This window comes from Alexandromys fortis, unplaced genomic scaffold, assembly GCF_014885135.2.
Source record: "Alexandromys fortis isolate MF-2015 unplaced genomic scaffold, M_Fortis_MF-2015_v1.1 scaffold_50, whole genome shotgun sequence".
In the NCBI taxonomy this organism is placed as follows: Eukaryota; Metazoa; Chordata; class Mammalia; order Rodentia; family Cricetidae; genus Alexandromys; species Alexandromys fortis.
The window spans coordinates 2,462,288-2,485,011 of NW_026067932.1; the positions used below are offsets into that span (position 1 = coordinate 2,462,288).

The following is a 22,724-nucleotide window of genomic DNA, read 5'->3' on the forward strand; positions in this document are numbered from 1 at the left end:
CAGCCATGAAATATAGCTTACAGCTGCTCTCTTTTTTTTAATTTAAAAGAAAAACATTTTTGTATGTCTTTTCATTATCTAGGGGTGAGGTCATCTTGGTAGCTTTTTAGCTTTCTAACTAAGATTAAGAAAAGTTCTCCTGGCAAACAAATGAGCTAATCTGACCCTCTTTGGAAGCAAACTGTGAGCATCTGCTTCCACAAGATAGGCCAGGCCTGGACACGGTCCTAAATGACCGATGGAAACTTTCTCTAAACAATGTTTTTCAAATGAACTCCTTCTGCTGTAGGAAGGCTGTATCTACTCAGGAGGAAATAAGAAGTTAAGACGACTTCATCCTCTGAAGCTGTTTCTAGAGCCATGAAAAGCGCAGAATGCAATTGTCTTGTTTCAAAGAAAAATATTCTGTAGTTATGAGGCTCCCATTCTCTTCCACTGTAAACACAGAAGTGGCATGTGCCTAGCATGTTTTCCATTTTCGCTCCAGCAGACAGTCACAGTATAAGTGCAAGAGGCACTGAGAAAAGGGTTGACTTGGATGTCCATGGAGTGCTACAGTGGAAGAAAGTTATAAATTGGGAGCATAGCTCAATGGGCAAAGCACAGGGACTGTAAGCATGAGGACCCGAGTTCATATCCCGTAAACCCATGAGAAGCTGAGTACGCGTAGCGCTGACCTGTAATCCCATCACTCCCAATGCGAGATGGGAGACAGAATCAAGGGAGGCCCTAGAAGCGTGTGCAGGAGCATCAAGGTGGAAAGTGAGGACCAGCACTCAAGGAGGAAGTTTTCCGACCTGTAACACACACACACACACACACACACACACTCACACACATACACCTGCATGCACAGTTTAAAAAGATTAAACACATACGTATCTTGCATCTCTAAGAAGATAGTGGTCTCTTGTAGAGCAGGGGGTATAAATTGTCTCCTCAGCTGTGGTTCTCAACTTCCCCTAAGGCTGTGACCCTTTAATGCAGTTCCTCATGTTGTGGTGACCCCAACCATAAAATTATTTCCGTTGCTGCTTCATAAGTGTGATTTTTCTGCTGTTGTGAATTATAATGTAAATAGTCTTAGGCAACTCCTCTGAGTCTTTCAACCCCCAACGAGGTTGTGACCGATAGACTGAGAACCACCGCTCTACCAAGAAGCAGGCAGTGTCTGTTTCAGGCTGTGCAGGCTGCACAGCCTCGAGTGTAGCTATTCAGTTATGCAGAAGCAGCTGGAGAAGGCACACATACATACTTCTGGACAATGAAATGGGACCCTCATGTGCTTTTGTCTGTTTGAAATCCTATTCTCCTTTTGACATCCCTTCACCCGCCCATGGGGCATCCAGAAACAACAGACCCTAGGCTATAGTTTGCTAGCTCTTGATATAGCCCCCACCCACATACTCCAAGTCTGTCCTCATCTAGCCCCGCCCCTAGGATCCTATAGATCTCTAGTAAGCACTTGATCATTTGATTGTCGCCTACAAAGCCACACCGTAAGCCTTCTTATACAGCACACACTTGACATTTGTAAGGGATTTATCTTGAAGTCGTTGCTAATCCCCCCATCCCAAGGACCACTCTAGCAGATAATTTCCCCCCATAAAACACAGTCAAGTATCACAGAATAATTAGAGTGACCCTTTCGGGCTCTTGGCGACTCAATAAATACAGGGCTAAAGTCCTTTTAAAAGTGACTAGAATAAAGTCTGCCGCTGAAATCAATTCCCTGCCACATTCCATCATCACTGTGGTGACATTAATGATGGATTTACCCTAATCTGCCAAATCAATACGTAGCGATAATGAGTGATGATTGTTGGGCCATATAGCACCCATGTTTGCCAAGGGACCAGAGGAAGGTGATGTTCATTTCAGTTCGATGCTCAGTGCAGCCAACCAGCAGGGCCGTTCTAAGGGGCGTTAGAGTTCACAGCAGTCAGCCACTGTAAGGGGGGGGGCAGGAAGAGGGATCACCCAGGTGCTAACTATCACAGCCGCTGGACCAATGACTCAGTGTCTTCCTGATGGACTTTAGGCTACAAACGGCTGTTCTCAGCATTTGCGGTCTGGGTCAGTGTGACATGATTCTCCAGATTTCCAGTTTCAAACACAAAGAGCGTGACCATGAAATTTAGGCATGCTAAGGTCTGCTATACTTTATATTGGCCGGAATCTCAGACTGGAGAGGATCTGTAAAAGAACAAGTGACCAGAAGGAAAGACGGTAGCACGTGCTGTTAGGAGGCGACTGGATTGTTTGGTCTTGAAACAATGTGAAAATGGAGGCCGGAAGGGATGGCTCAGTAGTTAAGGGTACATCTTGCTCTTGCAGAGGATCCGAGTTCAGTTCCCTGTCCGAGTGTCAGGTGTCTCAGAACGACCTGTAACTGTAGCTCCAGGCAACCCAACACGCCCTTCTGGCCTCAGAAGCACCCTGTCACACATACATAGAAATTAGAATAAATGTGTAGAAAGGAAAAGGGCAAATGATTCCTGCCTTCTTTGGGGTTTGCAGGGGAAATTAATGAGATCTTGCAAATGGGGAAGTGAGGAGACACAGACCTGGATGAGAGGGAAGTTAGGTATTGGTGTCCCCGTGGCGCTCAGTCCTGGTTATCAGCCGGAGAAAGCAAGAGAGTGGGTCCGCAGATGTAGTAACTCAGTCACAGAGTACATAGTTGTTCACAATGGTTCAGGCATCTAACTTTCTAATACTGAGTGGCTCAGCTGGTAGCCACTAAGACAAACTTAAGACAGACAACCCCACCACCACCACCACATTGGAACAGTCCATTTGAAGCAAACAGAAAATAGAAACTCCTTTCTAGGGAATTAAATGTATCTGGATCGACATTTGTATCATCCGAATGATGAGTCCTGGGCTGGCTGACCTCCATCGGGGTGGCACCTTTACCTTCTCCGCACTTTGCTCAAACACCGTGAGCCCCTCAGGACAGGGTAGAGCAGGGAGCTCTTCCTCAACTCGAGTGACGCGTGGAGTGACAGCTCACTCCTAGGGTAGAATCCTGGGGCGCATCAACTGCGATGAACACAGACTAATTGGTTTCACCGCATGCTGTCACATGTTGAAAGACATGAGTCTTCAGCCCTCTTCCTTGAATTCATTAAACGCTATCTGCGTGTGTTTGCAAAACGTAATTTCCCAGTGAGCTCTTCGAACCGTAGCACATCAACAGATTTGTATTTATTTATTTATGTATTTATTTGTGCAGGGGAGGGGGGATGGTGCCATTTTGTAGCTTTGATCTGCTGTTTTCATCTTTTGTTTTTAATAGGTCTTCTACATTAAGGCCATTGAGCCACAGAAAATATCGACCTTAGGGAAAAGTAACGTGATAGTTACTGGAGCAAACTTCACCCAGGCGTCGAATATCACCATGATCTTGAAAGGAACCAGTACATGTGACAAGGACGTGTGAGTTGAAACACTAATAATGGCTCTTCGGTCAAGTTAAAACCCATGCCACGACAATGACAGTAGACGCCAGACAATAGTTTTAAGCATTTTATAGAGAATATTTACAATAAGTCAAATGTTTTTAACGATTCCTCTGAGGTTCAGGTGGGAGACCCTGCCCTGTTGTCCCTTCTCCTTCCCAAATCTCAGCCCACAGCAACTTTAGGGTGTTGACAGTGGGAACCTTGACTGATTTACAAAATGAGGTCAATTATGAATTGAAAGGAGCTAACTTACAAATACAGGCGTGGGTCTTGGAAACTGATGGAGAGTTGTGGAGCCACTCTCTCAGTGTGCTACCTGGAGTTGGAGGAAATGAAAGTAGAAATGTTCATTGTACCTTTCTTCTTTTGACTGGCCTGGTGTTCACTTCAAATATTTAAATTACTGGGGCATATATTAGTAGTGAAAAAAATACCCCAAATAAATACCAGGTGAATGTGGCACAGGTATCATAGATAAGATACCTGATTTCTTTTCATCCGAACAATGAAAAAAATACTCAGTTTTTCATTAGCATCCTTTGGGGAAATATTACACCTTCCCCAGGGGGAAGCACTAGCATCATGCAATACCAACACCGTGACAGATAGCTTTAGTTTTCTGCTTATTAACTTTTATAAGTTTGGGCTAATTTAAAGTTAAAAAAAAAGTTGCAGTCTACACGAACCATAATATTTTCGTCATGGAAATGCATTTAAGACAATCCGCTGAAGCGTGATGTTTTGGTTTTTAACTACCCAAACAGATTTGTACAGCACTCCCATCCGGTGTGCTTATTTAGTGAACTTTCTGTTCAGATGCACTGCCTGTACATCACAGGCCCCTCCCATTCCTGCAGCAAGTCTGGGATACCCATGGTCTTGATGGGGAAAGGTGCCCATCGTTGCCTTTCCTCTGTACCAGAGCGAATCAGCACGCATTAAAGCCCGTATCTATGCAATGTAGGTATCTGATGTGTGCCATTTATCCTGGCTAAATACCTTATTGCAAAAAATCTTTCATTTTGTGCGGCAAAATCTGTGACGCTAGACACCTGTGCGCTCAATGAAGGCAATCAGCCTCGCTGCAAAAGAAGTAGTTTCTGGAGCATTACCCTGTTTCTGGCTCTTTATGCCCTCATTTCCATTCTGAATGCATCTTAAGATGCCACAGTTATTAAATTAAATGACGAAGAGACCTTTCTGTGTGTAGCGTTCCACTAACCACATCTGCATGGAGAACCCAAGTTCACAAGCCATCACCGTAATAATCTCATGCCTGAGCCCATGATGACCCCAAACTCTTTTAACAGGGATTCTTTTTTTTTTTTTTTTTTTGGTTTTTCGAGACAGGCTTTCTCTGTGGCTTTGGAGCCTGTCCTGGCACTAGCTCTGTAGACCAGGTTGGTCTCGAACTCACAGAGATCCGCCTGCCTCTGCCTCCCGAGTGCTGGGATTAAAGGCATGCGCCACCATCGCCCGGCATTTAACAGGGACTTCTTAAGTGAATGACTATTTTAAGGGGAGAAAAAAAGATAAGTGTAGTGATTGAATGGTCTATATCCCCACCTTTTGCCTTCCAAAATCTATAAGCAGGTTTGTGTTTAATGATTTGAGGATGAATGTCCTAAAGCATTACTTTAAATAAATGTAAACCTTAAAATTTATACATCTGGGGCAAGATACATAGAAACAGACTCCGGTGTCTTTCACATTTGCTTCTTCAAAGGTGTGGTCATAGCATTAAGGTTAATAATCATGCACATAATATCCTTCCAGTCGTAAAAACAGATTCTCCCATAGCACCATTAAGCCGAACAGGTGGCAGACACAACGTAGCCTGAAGATGTGCTTTAGAAAGTCATAGACACAAGGGTCACTGCAGGTAGCAGAGGGACGCCATGGACATCATGGTTTGACTGTGGAGGGGCATCAGCCCCAGGTCCAGTAGCTCCTGTGGGGTGCCAGCCCCATGCCCATTGATTCTGAGACTTTGGGGTTCCTGAATCAAATCCTCTGCTCTTTGAAGGGCAGAACTGCCAGGTCTGCCTAGGGTCCTGCCCCATGAAACTACTTCTTTAAAAAAAAAGTTTTTAATTCTGGAAATATCAGCACATATAAAAAAGATGCATATAAATAAGCCTCTTTACAAAGTCAAAAATGGTGGGCACTCTTCCAATTGTTTCATCTTTTTCTCATGGGGGTGGGGGAGAGGGTATAGTAGCTGGAAAATCTTAAAAGCAAATCCTGACACCATGTCACTTCTTAGATCCTTCAGTGTATCTCCAACAAGAGCAGTACCATGCTGTTCCTTGAAGTCAGCCATAATTTCTTAACTTAGTATAATGCCTCTCCTTGCCCTGGTTCATTAAGACTTCTGAGGGCAAAGGTAAGAGTTCTCCTTCATTTCCCACTTCTGAAAGGAACGCAGACCAAAAGCAGACAGGCATAGCAGGAGGAGCCCAGCCTGAGAGAGCTGTACCCAACAGGTGGCCCTTGCTTATGCAACTGTTCTGATACTTCAGGGCTATCTTCAAGTGAAGTTCATAGGTTGTCACCTTAAGTGGTCAATGTGCTAAGTGTCTGTGTCCTGACCCCTTTCTAGGATCCGGGTTAGCCACGTGCTAAATGACACCCATATGAAATTCTCACTTCCGTCGAGCCGGAAAGAGATGAAAGACGTCTGTATTCAGTTCGACGACGGGAACTGCTCTTCGGCGGGGGCTTTGTCCTACATTGCTCTGCCTCACTGTTCTCTGATAGTCCCTGCCACCACCTGGATCAGGTACTGTCGGGACCCACAGAGGGCTTCTCTTCTTCAGGAGGAAGGTCGGTCGTGGGCGTGTGCGTAAGATCGTGAGCAGCACACAAATCCACCCAGCCATGGTAGCTGCACCTAAATCTCCCTTGCGGGGGTCCCTTCTGGAAACAGGCTGGTTGTCAGCTGTCTCTTAAGTGCCGTGAGCACAGCCTGTTTGTATTTCACCTTGGTTACCGAGAAATTCACAGCTCAGACGTTTTCTTTGACCACAGTGACTGTTCTTAGCCCAGGCGGCCACTGTGCCCTTCCGTACCAGGTGCCTCTCCTGCTCGTGACACAGCTCTTCTCCTCACAGCTTGTCTTTTTCAAACGTTTGGAGTCAATGGTTTTGACTACTTTGAGAGAAACATTGAGGCCTGCAAGCAGCCTCTACTTTCCAAAGATCCTCCTTGAGAGACAGAAATTCCAAAACAAACTCTTTCAGATAAATCCAATATATTAATGGGAGGGGGGGAGTCTCTCCCTCATCAAATTTAAATTCACATTTAGATTTTCGGAGTATAGCCCCAAAGAGATTTTCTTCATCTCACACGACGTGAAGTTCATTTTCCAAGTACAAGATAAAAACGCTGACAAAGCATTGAGGGGGGGAAAAATGAGAAGGAAAAAGAGAAAAAAAACCCTCATATTCTTATTTAAGAATAATGTGGGAGGTGGCTGTGTTTGCTGTTCCTTTATGGCCAAAATAAAGAGCTCAGACTGGGCAGCTTCAACAGCACGGAGAATTTCCTCTATGTTATGGAGCTGAGTGTGAGGAAGGCTAGTCCCTTCTGAGGCAATGTCTCTGCTATGTCTGCAGGTAGTCATCTCTCTCGGTCCCTACATTTAAGGCTGTACCCTAATGTTTTTTCAGAACACCGTGGGTCCTATCAGATTAGGGTCCCTCAGTGAGCTCATCAAACTTTCATTATCTCTCATACGGCTCTTATCTCGGGTCAGGAGATGTAGTTTAATGGTAAAATATTGCCTAGCACGTGTGAGGCCCCAGTTCAATCCTTAGCATTACCTACTCCACCCCAAATCTTCTCTCTACCTATACCTCCTCCTGAGTAACCTGGGGGTCAGGGCATCTGCATGCAAACCTTTCAGTCCACTGGAGTGGTATAGGGAGGATTGAGATTTAAAAAAAAAAAAAAAAAAAAAGACTCTTGCATGCATCTGTCCATCTGCTCTGAGACCAAGTATAAAAAGTAGACCGGATGTGGTACTTACCACATAGCCATGGTATATCTACTGACCTGGTTAAATCTTACAGAAACCCAGAGAGACCAGTGGTGGTGGTCTCTTAGGCAGGGGGTGAACCGAGGCAGGGACACAGTTCAGACAATAGACCCAGTTCTCTGATAGTGGGTTCAGGATGCGTGGTTTCCACCACAGTGTTTGGTTTCCTTCACACATGTCACTGTGGTCTGTCATCATGGCTGTGCTGAGCCCGTGGGTCTCAACTGCTCCTCGGTCTTGAACTTTGAGCAAGAAGTAGGTGCCATAGTCTGAAAACAGTAGACTATGCTCGGGTTGGTTTTTTTAGAGACTGAGAGAGGTCGTCAGGTGGCTCTATGGGCCCTACCCCCTTGTGTCTGGGGGGCTCAGGAGCTCTCTCTGCCCTGCATGCATTGGCCTGCTTCAGCCTATCTCCTGGATATCATCAGGAGTCTGCTAGTGTTGACCTGCTACACCGAGGTTCCTGTCTGGTGACCTCTGAGAATGGCCAGAGCTGCGGACAACTGTTTACTTCACACCCAGTGACCACTTTGACGGTGTCTGGTAACACTCAGTGTGGTTTTGCTAAGATTTATGTACCCTCCCCTTACGCTGAAACTTTGTATCTTAAACAAGAACGCAAACTTCTAATGTCACTTACCATTTTACCTTGTCCAACCTGTTCCCCATCTCACTAAATAAAATATAATTGGGAGGTTGGAAGTTTGATGGTGAAAATAGTTAGAGTGGATCATCTTCAGACAGATTAAACAGTAATCAAATGAAATTTTGTTCCCTGAGATGCTCTCAAGGTACAGCAGATGATCTGGCTATCTATGGCGAAATAGCACAAAAAAGCTCAAATTCTATTAAACAATTTGGGATCTTCCCAGAATTAAAATAGGATCTGACCTGCATTTTCATATGTATGTGTCTTAAAAACCATGAGTCTGTACCCAGCACCATTTAAAGACTTCTAAAATTATCTTGCAATTGAAATTGAAATTAGTTAATTGTCTTCCAAATATTACTAAGCTTAACATGAATTGTGAATCATTTGATAGTTTTGGTAAGTATAAGTTGCCCACGGCTTACCATTGTCTTTTCACTTCTTGCAGCGGTGGGCAAAATATAACCATCATCGGCAGGAATTTTGACGTCATAGACAACCTGATCATCTCGCACGAGCTGAAGGGAAACATGAATGTAAGTGGAAGAATCATTTTCCATCACAGTTTTGTTTTCTTGGCATTAAGCTGCGTACGTAGGGGGGATATATTTCATCTCTACGACTTTGGCATTCTAATCTTCTGCTCCTTTATGATATGCACTGTCTGTCCTGTGACAGAAAGCCTTCATTCTTGGAGTTAATTGGGGTTGCCACACAGGAGGAGGAACCAGAAACGAATTTCATCTGATAAGGCCAGTTACGTTCCCCCTGTGTGAGATTCGTGGCAGCCATTTAATGAGATAATGCTTTTGCATATGTGTGAAAGTCCCTGTGGATGGCTGAGGTGTGATGTTCAGAGCCTGTGAAGAGTAGGTGGTGGTGGCCCAACAGGTGGAGGTTGCTGACATGTTGAAGTAACAAAAATTCTCTTGTCATTGTCTCTGGGGTCACATGTAGACACTTTCTTTTGCCCTCGCCCATGTCCCCAAAGTAGAGGCAGACTGTGCAGAATGTCTGGTCCCTATTGAGGTTCAGTTCTCTGAGAAGAACCTTGAGAGTCTCCCAGGGGCCTATAGGTTGAAGCCATGCTATGAGGAGCGGGTGAGGGACCGCAGCTACACCTTGGCCCCTCTGGCTCTGCTGTCACTTGTAGGTGCTTCTTGATTTCTCTTCCCTTTCCTTCCTTCCTTCTTTCCTCTAACGTGAGGGAGTGGCCTGTCTGAGCTGCTTCCTTTCAGGGACGGCAGAGCTGAGGGTGCTGAAAACTGTCCCATTGGCAACCAGCATGTATTCAGGCCTAGAAACGGGAGGCATATCAATCCATCTTCCTTACAGCCATCTTTTCTACACATCCTTTTTCTGACACACTTCCTTGCCAGTTCCCAGCCTCACGGTGTAGTGTGTCTGATTCTGGCCAGCTCCCCATGATGGGACTACATTTGTTCATGTAGTGACCCTTGATCTGAGGCACAGCCTGAGCCAGTAGACATGGAGACATGTTCTCTTACCCAAAGCATGTCCCATTTACTGAGTACCTACTGCAAGCAAAACATTTTGCTGGCTGTAAGAACAAAGGAGAAATGAGCTACTTCCCCCCTCTTCCACCTTCCTGAAAGAAGATGGCAAACATGCACTGGAACTGGACGAGTGGGGCAGGTGAAGGTCCTCTGATTCCTTTCAGACCAGAAAGTCCCAGAAGGTGTGATGTGTTTCCCACTGAAAGTATGAGTGGATGAAGTCGAGACAGCAAATGGAGGACGATGGAGAGGGGCGGACAGGCAGGCAAGGAGGTAGGGATGGGGGGGTGACTGCAGGCGCAGAAGACAGGTTCCTCGCCAACCCTTGGCTGAAACAACCACATTTACTTTGTTGGAACCTGGAGGCTGCACTAGAGCAGTGATGCAGGTTGCTGAGAAATGCACAGGGACATGCGAGAGAGAATCATACTAAAGACATCACCCTTCATTCGGCAATTGCTCCCCCAGTGCCCCGGGCTCTGTAGGCAATGGGGGAGCTCTTGAGGGTCTTTGGCAAGAAGTGATGAGTATGGGTACCATTGTATAGCGGTGCATAGGGTAGTTGAGAGAGGCAGCAAATCAGAGAGGATGCTCATGGGCAGATGATGCTCAGGCATGGCTGAGACATGTCCAAGTGTGACTGAGACATCCCCTGTGGAGCTCTCCATTGGCCTGCTGTCTGCAGCGAGGCTCTACTGGACTGGTGATGGGGAGGCAGGTCATTTCGACGTTATTACTGAAGAGGAAGTGGGGCCAACAGTGTAGAAGAGAGAGCACCAGGGGTGAAGAAGGGATGCCTAGAGTCTGCTGGCAGTCTCACTTCCAGGGCTCGAAGAAAATCGGATGGCCAGAGAAGGTGTGTGAGAAGTTGTTCAAAAATGGACTTTGGTCCCAGTAAAACAGGTGTGTGTGGGTGGGTGGGGGTCTTAGGAGTAAGGAGCTAGGTTACCCTCTTGCTGGTCCTTCTTTTAGGAAGTTGGTAAAAAGCCAGCACGGTGGTGTTGAGACTCCTACTGAGGAGGTGGGGACTGTTGTCCAGTGGCTTTTGATCCTATCAGAGAAGGGCTAAGGCAGGGAAGAAGGCTGGAATTTAGAAAAGTGTGGTTAGGGAGGGTGTACTTGCACCGGTGTGGCCATCTCTGCCCTCTGTCCAATCGCCTTTAACTCCAGGATTAGAGAAGACAAAGGGAATGGTTCTCCCACCTCACACTTCGGTCAGTGTCTTTTCCACATTGCTCTCCTTCCCTTCCTTTATATCTTACAGTGCTAAAGATCAAACCCAGGGCCTCAAGCATACTAGGGAAGCTCTCTGCCACCGAGCCACACCCCCAATGCACCCACAACCTCTCCTTACATTTCCTGCGAGGTTTCCCTGCTTGTACCCTTGAAACTGGACTTGTATTTATGGGTTTTCTTTGTAAATAAACCTGTTCATAAACCGGGCCAGGCTTCCGACTCCGCCCCCGTATCTGTGTTCTTCGTCTCTTAAGGGACCCACTGCCCTTCGGCTTTTCTTTTCTACTACTTTCTGTTATGCCTGAAAAGCTGCTTCCTCCTTGTGGTTAGGGACTTCTGCTAACAGGGAGCCTCTGCCAGAGCTTTCTCTGCTTGGGGCCTCTTGCTGACACTCTGCAGAGGCTCCTTTGACACACGGTGACTCAACCAGGTACGAGCAAGTTAGCAGCCGGCCTTGGCTCTCAATTCCCACCCCACGTTCCCAGGACTCAGCCACCTTTGTGCCTTTGAGCCCAAAGTGTTTCCTTTTCCGTTCATCCTGCTTCTCTTTGCAAAGCCTCCACTCCCCCGTGATGTCACCTGACTGCTTTCCTGAATCCAATATCCCTAACACTATGTGTTGAGTATGCTAACATCCTGTGTGCATGCCTGTCAGACCCCATCGGACAGATCCTGTGCAGATCCTCTTGCAGATGGAATCTCATTCATGGGAGCCCACGTTTAATTGAATGAGTTTTTAATCTCAGTCCATTTCACTGAGGGTTAATTTAACCCTCTGAGAGTCGCAGTGTTGCTAGCCTGGTTTTCTAGAGGGAAAACCAGAAGTTTGGTTCCCCGGGTCCTTTGGTGCCTAATGGGCTCGTTCTTCTCTCTAGGTCTCTGAATATTGCACAGCAACTTCCTGCAGGTTTTTAGCCCCCAATTTAAAGAGCTCCAAGGGGCGTACAAATGTTGCCGTGAAGCTAAGAGTCCAAGATACCTACTTGGAGTGTGGGACCCTGCAATACCTTGAGGATCCCAGGTTTACAGGGTACCGAGTGGAGTCTGAGATCGACACAGAGTTGGAAGTAAAAATTCAAGTATGTTTCTTTCTCTTTTTTTTTTTGGTGTGTGCTGTTCCCAGTCGTGGGCTGGAAAGGTGTGCACATTTTCACATGTCCTCTGAGTCCCTTGTCATCATCATGTTCCTTGCAGAAAGAAAATGACAATTTCAACATTTCCAAGGATGACATTGATATTACTCTCTTCCACGGGGAAAACAAACAGTTTAATTGCAGTTTTGAAAATATTACCAGAAACCAGGATCTCACAACCATCCTGTGCAAGATCAAAAGCATCAAGAATGCAAACAGCATCGCCACCTCCTCCAAGAAAGTCCGCGTAAGTCACCTGGAAGTCCCACCTGTTGTCTTTATCTGCGTCTTGGTAATTCCCTTCCTAACCCCAGATTGGAATGGAATTATAGATCCTTAGATTTTTTTTTTCTCTTTACATGGGAGACAAATAAAGCTGATACTGCAAGTCCAAGCGTAATCCTACCAGAATAGCAGGCAGATCCATCCATGTGCTTGTTCGAATGCCAAAGCTTTGAACACACCATTGTCTATAATCCTAATGAGCTTTTGTGCTGGCTGGACCTTTAGACCATAGCATCTGTGAGCAGCATCCCAAGACCCACTGATGCCTGGGCTGTCATTCTTTCTCCAAATGCAGAGGTGGTACACCTTAGCAGAAACCCAGAGCAGAAGCCTCGTGGGCACAGGCAGGGTGGCACTGACTTCTATCAGCAGCCATTAAAAAAGCCATGGTTTGTGAGTGACTCCCTCTGCTGTGGTCTCCCTTTCCTATGTGCTGGCTGTCTTTTCCCAGCTGTGACTGAGGACCCTCTGAGAAGGGAAATGCCCAGTGTTGTTTACTCTTTCCAGTGGGAGAGGCTCTGCACAGTCTGTGTAAAACACGTTCTGTGAGACAGGGGCTCTGGCTCAGGGGTAGAGTGCTCGCCCGTGGTGCGCAAGGCTCCGGGCTTGATCTCCAGCATTACAAAAAGAAGAAAGAACAACACTTTGCTTTGTGTGTTTTTTTTTTTTTTTTTTTTNTATTTATTTATGTATTTATTTGTGCAGGGGAGGGGGGATGGTGCCATTTTGTAGCTTTGATCTGCTGTTTTCATCTTTTGTTTTTAATAGGTCTTCTACATTAAGGCCATTGAGCCACAGAAAATATCGACCTTAGGGAAAAGTAACGTGATAGTTACTGGAGCAAACTTCACCCAGGCGTCGAATATCACCATGATCTTGAAAGGAACCAGTACATGTGACAAGGACGTGTGAGTTGAAACACTAATAATGGCTCTTCGGTCAAGTTAAAACCCATGCCACGACAATGACAGTAGACGCCAGACAATAGTTTTAAGCATTTTATAGAGAATATTTACAATAAGTCAAATGTTTTTAACGATTCCTCTGAGGTTCAGGTGGGAGACCCTGCCCTGTTGTCCCTTCTCCTTCCCAAATCTCAGCCCACAGCAACTTTAGGGTGTTGACAGTGGGAACCTTGACTGATTTACAAAATGAGGTCAATTATGAATTGAAAGGAGCTAACTTACAAATACAGGCGTGGGTCTTGGAAACTGATGGAGAGTTGTGGAGCCACTCTCTCAGTGTGCTACCTGGAGTTGGAGGAAATGAAAGTAGAAATGTTCATTGTACCTTTCTTCTTTTGACTGGCCTGGTGTTCACTTCAAATATTTAAATTACTGGGGCATATATTAGTAGTGAAAAAAATACCCCAAATAAATACCAGGTGAATGTGGCACAGGTATCATAGATAAGATACCTGATTTCTTTTCATCCGAACAATGAAAAAAATACTCAGTTTTTCATTAGCATCCTTTGGGGAAATATTACACCTTCCCCAGGGGGAAGCACTAGCATCATGCAATACCAACACCGTGACAGATAGCTTTAGTTTTCTGCTTATTAACTTTTATAAGTTTGGGCTAATTTAAAGTTAAAAAAAAAGTTGCAGTCTACACGAACCATAATATTTTCGTCATGGAAATGCATTTAAGACAATCCGCTGAAGCGTGATGTTTTGGTTTTTAACTACCCAAACAGATTTGTACAGCACTCCCATCCGGTGTGCTTATTTAGTGAACTTTCTGTTCAGATGCACTGCCTGTACATCACAGGCCCCTCCCATTCCTGCAGCAAGTCTGGGATACCCATGGTCTTGATGGGGAAAGGTGCCCATCGTTGCCTTTCCTCTGTACCAGAGCGAATCAGCACGCATTAAAGCCCGTATCTATGCAATGTAGGTATCTGATGTGTGCCATTTATCCTGGCTAAATACCTTATTGCAAAAAATCTTTCATTTTGTGCGGCAAAATCTGTGACGCTAGACACCTGTGCGCTCAATGAAGGCAATCAGCCTCGCTGCAAAAGAAGTAGTTTCTGGAGCATTACCCTGTTTCTGGCTCTTTATGCCCTCATTTCCATTCTGAATGCATCTTAAGATGCCACAGTTATTAAATTAAATGACGAAGAGACCTTTCTGTGTGTAGCGTTCCACTAACCACATCTGCATGGAGAACCCAAGTTCACAAGCCATCACCGTAATAATCTCATGCCTGAGCCCATGATGACCCCAAACTCTTTTAACAGGGATTCTTTTTTTTTTTTTTTTTTTGGTTTTTCGAGACAGGCTTTCTCTGTGGCTTTGGAGCCTGTCCTGGCACTAGCTCTGTAGACCAGGTTGGTCTCGAACTCACAGAGATCCGCCTGCCTCTGCCTCCCGAGTGCTGGGATTAAAGGCATGCGCCACCATCGCCCGGCATTTAACAGGGACTTCTTAAGTGAATGACTATTTTAAGGGGAGAAAAAAAGATAAGTGTAGTGATTGAATGGTCTATATCCCCACCTTTTGCCTTCCAAAATCTATAAGCAGGTTTGTGTTTAATGATTTGAGGATGAATGTCCTAAAGCATTACTTTAAATAAATGTAAACCTTAAAATTTATACATCTGGGGCAAGATACATAGAAACAGACTCCGGTGTCTTTCACATTTGCTTCTTCAAAGGTGTGGTCATAGCATTAAGGTTAATAATCATGCACATAATATCCTTCCAGTCGTAAAAACAGATTCTCCCATAGCACCATTAAGCCGAACAGGTGGCAGACACAACGTAGCCTGAAGATGTGCTTTAGAAAGTCATAGACACAAGGGTCACTGCAGGTAGCAGAGGGACGCCATGGACATCATGGTTTGACTGTGGAGGGGCATCAGCCCCAGGTCCAGTAGCTCCTGTGGGGTGCCAGCCCCATGCCCATTGATTCTGAGACTTTGGGGTTCCTGAATCAAATCCTCTGCTCTTTGAAGGGCAGAACTGCCAGGTCTGCCTAGGGTCCTGCCCCATGAAACTACTTCTTTAAAAAAAAAGTTTTTAATTCTGGAAATATCAGCACATATAAAAAAGATGCATATAAATAAGCCTCTTTACAAAGTCAAAAATGGTGGGCACTCTTCCAATTGTTTCATCTTTTTCTCATGGGGGTGGGGGAGAGGGTATAGTAGCTGGAAAATCTTAAAAGCAAATCCTGACACCATGTCACTTCTTAGATCCTTCAGTGTATCTCCAACAAGAGCAGTACCATGCTGTTCCTTGAAGTCAGCCATAATTTCTTAACTTAGTATAATGCCTCTCCTTGCCCTGGTTCATTAAGACTTCTGAGGGCAAAGGTAAGAGTTCTCCTTCATTTCCCACTTCTGAAAGGAACGCAGACCAAAAGCAGACAGGCATAGCAGGAGGAGCCCAGCCTGAGAGAGCTGTACCCAACAGGTGGCCCTTGCTTATGCAACTGTTCTGATACTTCAGGGCTATCTTCAAGTGAAGTTCATAGGTTGTCACCTTAAGTGGTCAATGTGCTAAGTGTCTGTGTCCTGACCCCTTTCTAGGATCCGGGTTAGCCACGTGCTAAATGACACCCATATGAAATTCTCACTTCCGTCGAGCCGGAAAGAGATGAAAGACGTCTGTATTCAGTTCGACGACGGGAACTGCTCTTCGGCGGGGGCTTTGTCCTACATTGCTCTGCCTCACTGTTCTCTGATAGTCCCTGCCACCACCTGGATCAGGTACTGTCGGGACCCACAGAGGGCTTCTCTTCTTCAGGAGGAAGGTCGGTCGTGGGCGTGTGCGTAAGATCGTGAGCAGCACACAAATCCACCCAGCCATGGTAGCTGCACCTAAATCTCCCTTGCGGGGGTCCCTTCTGGAAACAGGCTGGTTGTCAGCTGTCTCTTAAGTGCCGTGAGCACAGCCTGTTTGTATTTCACCTTGGTTACCGAGAAATTCACAGCTCAGACGTTTTCTTTGACCACAGTGACTGTTCTTAGCCCAGGCGGCCACTGTGCCCTTCCGTACCAGGTGCCTCTCCTGCTCGTGACACAGCTCTTCTCCTCACAGCTTGTCTTTTTCAAACGTTTGGAGTCAATGGTTTTGACTACTTTGAGAGAAACATTGAGGCCTGCAAGCAGCCTCTACTTTCCAAAGATCCTCCTTGAGAGACAGAAATTCCAAAACAAACTCTTTCAGATAAATCCAATATATTAATGGGAGGGGGGGAGTCTCTCCCTCATCAAATTTAAATTCACATTTAGATTTTCGGAGTATAGCCCCAAAGAGATTTTCTTCATCTCACACGACGTGAAGTTCATTTTCCAAGTACAAGATAAAAACGCTGACAAAGCATTGAGGGGGGGAAAAATGAGAAGGAAAAAGAGAAAAAAAACCCTCATATTCTTATTTAAGAATAATGTGGGAGGTGGCTGTGTTTGCTGTTCCTTTATGGCCAAAATAAAGAGCTCAGACTGGGCAGCTTCAACAGCACGGAGAATTTCCTCTATGTTATGGAGCTGAGTGTGAGGAAGGCTAGTCCCTTCTGAGGCAATGTCTCTGCTATGTCTGCAGGTAGTCATCTCTCTCGGTCCCTACATTTAAGGCTGTACCCTAATGTTTTTTCAGAACACCGTGGGTCCTATCAGATTAGGGTCCCTCAGTGAGCTCATCAAACTTTCATTATCTCTCATACGGCTCTTATCTCGGGTCAGGAGATGTAGTTTAATGGTAAAATATTGCCTAGCACGTGTGAGGCCCCAGTTCAATCCTTAGCATTACCTACTCCACCCCAAATCTTCTCTCTACCTATACCTCCTCCTGAGTAACCTGGGGGTCAGGGCATCTGCATGCAAACCTTTCAGTCCACTGGAGTGGTATAGGGAGGATTGAGATTTAAAAAAAAAAAAAAAAAAAAAGACTCTTGCATGCATCTGTCCATCTGCTCTGAGACCAAGTATAAAAAGTAGACCGGATGTGGTACTTACCACATAGCCATGGTATATCTACTGACCTGGTTAAATCTTACAGAAACCCAGAGAGACCAGTGGTGGTGGTCTCTTAGGCAGGGGGTGAACCGAGGCAGGGACACAGTTCAGACAATAGACCCAGTTCTCTGATAGTGGGTTCAGGATGCGTGGTTTCCACCACAGTGTTTGGTTTCCTTCACACATGTCACTGTGGTCTGTCATCATGGCTGTGCTGAGCCCGTGGGTCTCAACTGCTCCTCGGTCTTGAACTTTGAGCAAGAAGTAGGTGCCATAGTCTGAAAACAGTAGACTATGCTCGGGTTGGTTTTTTTAGAGACTGAGAGAGGTCGTCAGGTGGCTCTATGGGCCCTACCCCCTTGTGTCTGGGGGGCTCAGGAGCTCTCTCTGCCCTGCATGCATTGGCCTGCTTCAGCCTATCTCCTGGATATCATCAGGAGTCTGCTAGTGTTGACCTGCTACACCGAGGTTCCTGTCTGGTGACCTCTGAGAATGGCCAGAGCTGCGGACAACTGTTTACTTCACACCCAGTGACCACTTTGACGGTGTCTGGTAACACTCAGTGTGGTTTTGCTAAGATTTATGTACCCTCCCCTTACGCTGAAACTTTGTATCTTAAACAAGAACGCAAACTTCTAATGTCACTTACCATTTTACCTTGTCCAACCTGTTCCCCATCTCACTAAATAAAATATAATTGGGAGGTTGGAAGTTTGATGGTGAAAATAGTTAGAGTGGATCATCTTCAGACAGATTAAACAGTAATCAAATGAAATTTTGTTCCCTGAGATGCTCTCAAGGTACAGCAGATGATCTGGCTATCTATGGCGAAATAGCACAAAAAAGCTCAAATTCTATTAAACAATTTGGGATCTTCCCAGAATTAAAATAGGATCTGACCTGCATTTTCATATGTATGTGTCTTAAAAACCATGAGTCTGTACCCAGCACCATTTAAAGACTTCTAAAATTATCTTGCAATTGAAATTGAAATTAGTTAATTGTCTTCCAAATATTACTAAGCTTAACATGAATTGTGAATCATTTGATAGTTTTGGTAAGTATAAGTTGCCCACGGCTTACCATTGTCTTTTCACTTCTTGCAGCGGTGGGCAAAATATAACCATCATCGGCAGGAATTTTGACGTCATAGACAACCTGATCATCTCGCACGAGCTGAAGGGAAACATGAATGTAAGTGGAAGAATCATTTTCCATCACAGTTTTGTTTTCTTGGCATTAAGCTGCGTACGTAGGGGGGATATATTTCATCTCTACGACTTTGGCATTCTAATCTTCTGCTCCTTTATGATATGCACTGTCTGTCCTGTGACAGAAAGCCTTCATTCTTGGAGTTAATTGGGGTTGCCACACAGGAGGAGGAACCAGAAACGAATTTCATCTGATAAGGCCAGTTACGTTCCCCCTGTGTGAGATTCGTGGCAGCCATTTAATGAGATAATGCTTTTGCATATGTGTGAAAGTCCCTGTGGATGGCTGAGGTGTGATGTTCAGAGCCTGTGAAGAGTAGGTGGTGGTGGCCCAACAGGTGGAGGTTGCTGACATGTTGAAGTAACAAAAATTCTCTTGTCATTGTCTCTGGGGTCACATGTAGACACTTTCTTTTGCCCTCGCCCATGTCCCCAAAGTAGAGGCAGACTGTGCAGAATGTCTGGTCCCTATTGAGGTTCAGTTCTCTGAGAAGAACCTTGAGAGTCTCCCAGGGGCCTATAGGTTGAAGCCATGCTATGAGGAGCGGGTGAGGGACCGCAGCTACACCTTGGCCCCTCTGGCTCTGCTGTCACTTGTAGGTGCTTCTTGATTTCTCTTCCCTTTCCTTCCTTCCTTCTTTCCTCTAACGTGAGGGAGTGGCCTGTCTGAGCTGCTTCCTTTCAGGGACGGCAGAGCTGAGGGTGCTGAAAACTGTCCCATTGGCAACCAGCATGTATTCAGGCCTAGAAACGGGAGGCATATCAATCCATCTTCCTTACAGCCATCTTTTCTACACATCCTTTTTCTGACACACTTCCTTGCCAGTTCCCAGCCTCACGGTGTAGTGTGTCTGATTCTGGCCAGCTCCCCATGATGGGACTACATTTGTTCATGTAGTGACCCTTGATCTGAGGCACAGCCTGAGCCAGTAGACATGGAGACATGTTCTCTTACCCAAAGCATGTCCCATTTACTGAGTACCTACTGCAAGCAAAACATTTTGCTGGCTGTAAGAACAAAGGAGAAATGAGCTACTTCCCCCCTCTTCCACCTTCCTGAAAGAAGATGGCAAACATGCACTGGAACTGGACGAGTGGGGCAGGTGAAGGTCCTCTGATTCCTTTCAGACCAGAAAGTCCCAGAAGGTGTGATGTGTTTCCCACTGAAAGTATGAGTGGATGAAGTCGAGACAGCAAATGGAGGACGATGGAGAGGGGCGGACAGGCAGGCAAGGAGGTAGGGATGGGGGGGTGACTGCAGGCGCAGAAGACAGGTTCCTCGCCAACCCTTGGCTGAAACAACCACATTTACTTTGTTGGAACCTGGAGGCTGCACTAGAGCAGTGATGCAGGTTGCTGAGAAATGCACAGGGACATGCGAGAGAGAATCATACTAAAGACATCACCCTTCATTCGGCAATTGCTCCCCCAGTGCCCCGGGCTCTGTAGGCAATGGGGGAGCTCTTGAGGGTCTTTGGCAAGAAGTGATGAGTATGGGTACCATTGTATAGCGGTGCATAGGGTAGTTGAGAGAGGCAGCAAATCAGAGAGGATGCTCATGGGCAGATGATGCTCAGGCATGGCTGAGACATGTCCAAGTGTGACTGAGACATCCCCTGTGGAGCTCTCCATTGGCCTGCTGTCTGCAGCGAGGCTCTACTGGACTGGTGATGGGGAGGCAGGTCATTTCGACGTTATTACTGAAGAGGAAGTGGGGCCAACAGTGTAGAAGAGAGAGCACCAGGGGTGAAGAAGGGATGCCTAGAGTCTGCTGGCAGTCTCACTTCCAGGGCTCGAAGAAAATCGGATGGCCAGAGAAGGTGTGTGAGAAGTTGTTCAAAAATGGACTTTGGTCCCAGTAAAACAGGTGTGTGTGGGTGGGTGGGGGTCTTAGGAGTAAGGAGCTAGGTTACCCTCTTGCTGGTCCTTCTTTTAGGAAGTTGGTAAAAAGCCAGCACGGTGGTGTTGAGACTCCTACTGAGGAGGTGGGGACTGTTGTCCAGTGGCTTTTGATCCTATCAGAGAAGGGCTAAGGCAGGGAAGAAGGCTGGAATTTAGAAAAGTGTGGTTAGGGAGGGTGTACTTGCACCGGTGTGGCCATCTCTGCCCTCTGTCCAATCGCCTTTAACTCCAGGATTAGAGAAGACAAAGGGAATGGTTCTCCCACCTCACACTTCGGTCAGTGTCTTTTCCACATTGCTCTCCTTCCCTTCCTTTATATCTTACAGTGCTAAAGATCAAACCCAGGGCCTCAAGCATACTAGGGAAGCTCTCTGCCACCGAGCCACACCCCCAATGCACCCACAACCTCTCCTTACATTTCCTGCGAGGTTTCCCTGCTTGTACCCTTGAAACTGGACTTGTATTTATGGGTTTTCTTTGTAAATAAACCTGTTCATAAACCGGGCCAGGCTTCCGACTCCGCCCCCGTATCTGTGTTCTTCGTCTCTTAAGGGACCCACTGCCCTTCGGCTTTTCTTTTCTACTACTTTCTGTTATGCCTGAAAAGCTGCTTCCTCCTTGTGGTTAGGGACTTCTGCTAACAGGGAGCCTCTGCCAGAGCTTTCTCTGCTTGGGGCCTCTTGCTGACACTCTGCAGAGGCTCCTTTGACACACGGTGACTCAACCAGGTACGAGCAAGTTAGCAGCCGGCCTTGGCTCTCAATTCCCACCCCACGTTCCCAGGACTCAGCCACCTTTGTGCCTTTGAGCCCAAAGTGTTTCCTTTTCCGTTCATCCTGCTTCTCTTTGCAAAGCCTCCACTCCCCCGTGATGTCACCTGACTGCTTTCCTGAATCCAATATCCCTAACACTATGTGTTGAGTATGCTAACATCCTGTGTGCATGCCTGTCAGACCCCATCGGACAGATCCTGTGCAGATCCTCTTGCAGATGGAATCTCATTCATGGGAGCCCACGTTTAATTGAATGAGTTTTTAATCTCAGTCCATTTCACTGAGGGTTAATTTAACCCTCTGAGAGTCGCAGTGTTGCTAGCCTGGTTTTCTAGAGGGAAAACCAGAAGTTTGGTTCCCCGGGTCCTTTGGTGCCTAATGGGCTCGTTCTTCTCTCTAGGTCTCTGAATATTGCACAGCAACTTCCTGCAGGTTTTTAGCCCCCAATTTAAAGAGCTCCAAGGGGCGTACAAATGTTGCCGTGAAGCTAAGAGTCCAAGATACCTACTTGGAGTGTGGGACCCTGCAATACCTTGAGGATCCCAGGTTTACAGGGTACCGAGTGGAGTCTGAGATCGACACAGAGTTGGAAGTAAAAATTCAAGTATGTTTCTTTCTCTTTTTTTTTTTGGTGTGTGCTGTTCCCAGTCGTGGGCTGGAAAGGTGTGCACATTTTCACATGTCCTCTGAGTCCCTTGTCATCATCATGTTCCTTGCAGAAAGAAAATGACAATTTCAACATTTCCAAGGATGACATTGATATTACTCTCTTCCACGGGGAAAACAAACAGTTTAATTGCAGTTTTGAAAATATTACCAGAAACCAGGATCTCACAACCATCCTGTGCAAGATCAAAAGCATCAAGAATGCAAACAGCATCGCCACCTCCTCCAAGAAAGTCCGCGTAAGTCACCTGGAAGTCCCACCTGTTGTCTTTATCTGCGTCTTGGTAATTCCCTTCCTAACCCCAGATTGGAATGGAATTATAGATCCTTAGATTTTTTTTTTCTCTTTACATGGGAGACAAATAAAGCTGATACTGCAAGTCCAAGCGTAATCCTACCAGAATAGCAGGCAGATCCATCCATGTGCTTGTTCGAATGCCAAAGCTTTGAACACACCATTGTCTATAATCCTAATGAGCTTTTGTGCTGGCTGGACCTTTAGACCATAGCATCTGTGAGCAGCATCCCAAGACCCACTGATGCCTGGGCTGTCATTCTTTCTCCAAATGCAGAGGTGGTACACCTTAGCAGAAACCCAGAGCAGAAGCCTCGTGGGCACAGGCAGGGTGGCACTGACTTCTATCAGCAGCCATTAAAAAAGCCATGGTTTGTGAGTGACTCCCTCTGCTGTGGTCTCCCTTTCCTATGTGCTGGCTGTCTTTTCCCAGCTGTGACTGAGGACCCTCTGAGAAGGGAAATGCCCAGTGTTGTTTACTCTTTCCAGTGGGAGAGGCTCTGCACAGTCTGTGTAAAACACGTTCTGTGAGACAGGGGCTCTGGCTCAGGGGTAGAGTGCTCGCCCGTGGTGCGCAAGGCTCCGGG

The 22,724-nt window shown here is 46.1% G+C and overlaps 1 protein-coding gene across 6 annotated transcripts in view; it reads left to right on the plus strand.

Moving 5' to 3' along the window:
- Plxnc1 (plexin C1) overlaps positions 1–22,724 on the plus strand; it is a 159,021-nt gene that overhangs the window by 88,510 nt on the left and 47,787 nt on the right. Inside the window, exons 10-14 of one of the 6 annotated variants that reach the window (XM_050145566.1) lie at positions 3,302–3,441; positions 6,070–6,249; positions 8,604–8,691; positions 11,784–11,987; positions 12,103–12,288. In XM_050145566.1, the coding sequence (XP_050001523.1) occupies positions 3,302–3,441; positions 6,070–6,249; positions 8,604–8,691; positions 11,784–11,987; positions 12,103–12,288 (798 nt within the window). Of the gene's footprint in view, positions 1–3,301; positions 3,442–6,069; positions 6,250–8,603; positions 8,692–11,783; positions 11,988–12,102; positions 12,289–13,094; positions 13,235–15,862; positions 16,043–18,396; positions 18,485–21,576; positions 21,781–21,895; positions 22,082–22,724 lie in introns of all 6 variants that reach the window. The other 5 variants (XM_050145570.1, XM_050145569.1, XM_050145572.1 and 2 more) reach the window with 5 other exon arrangements.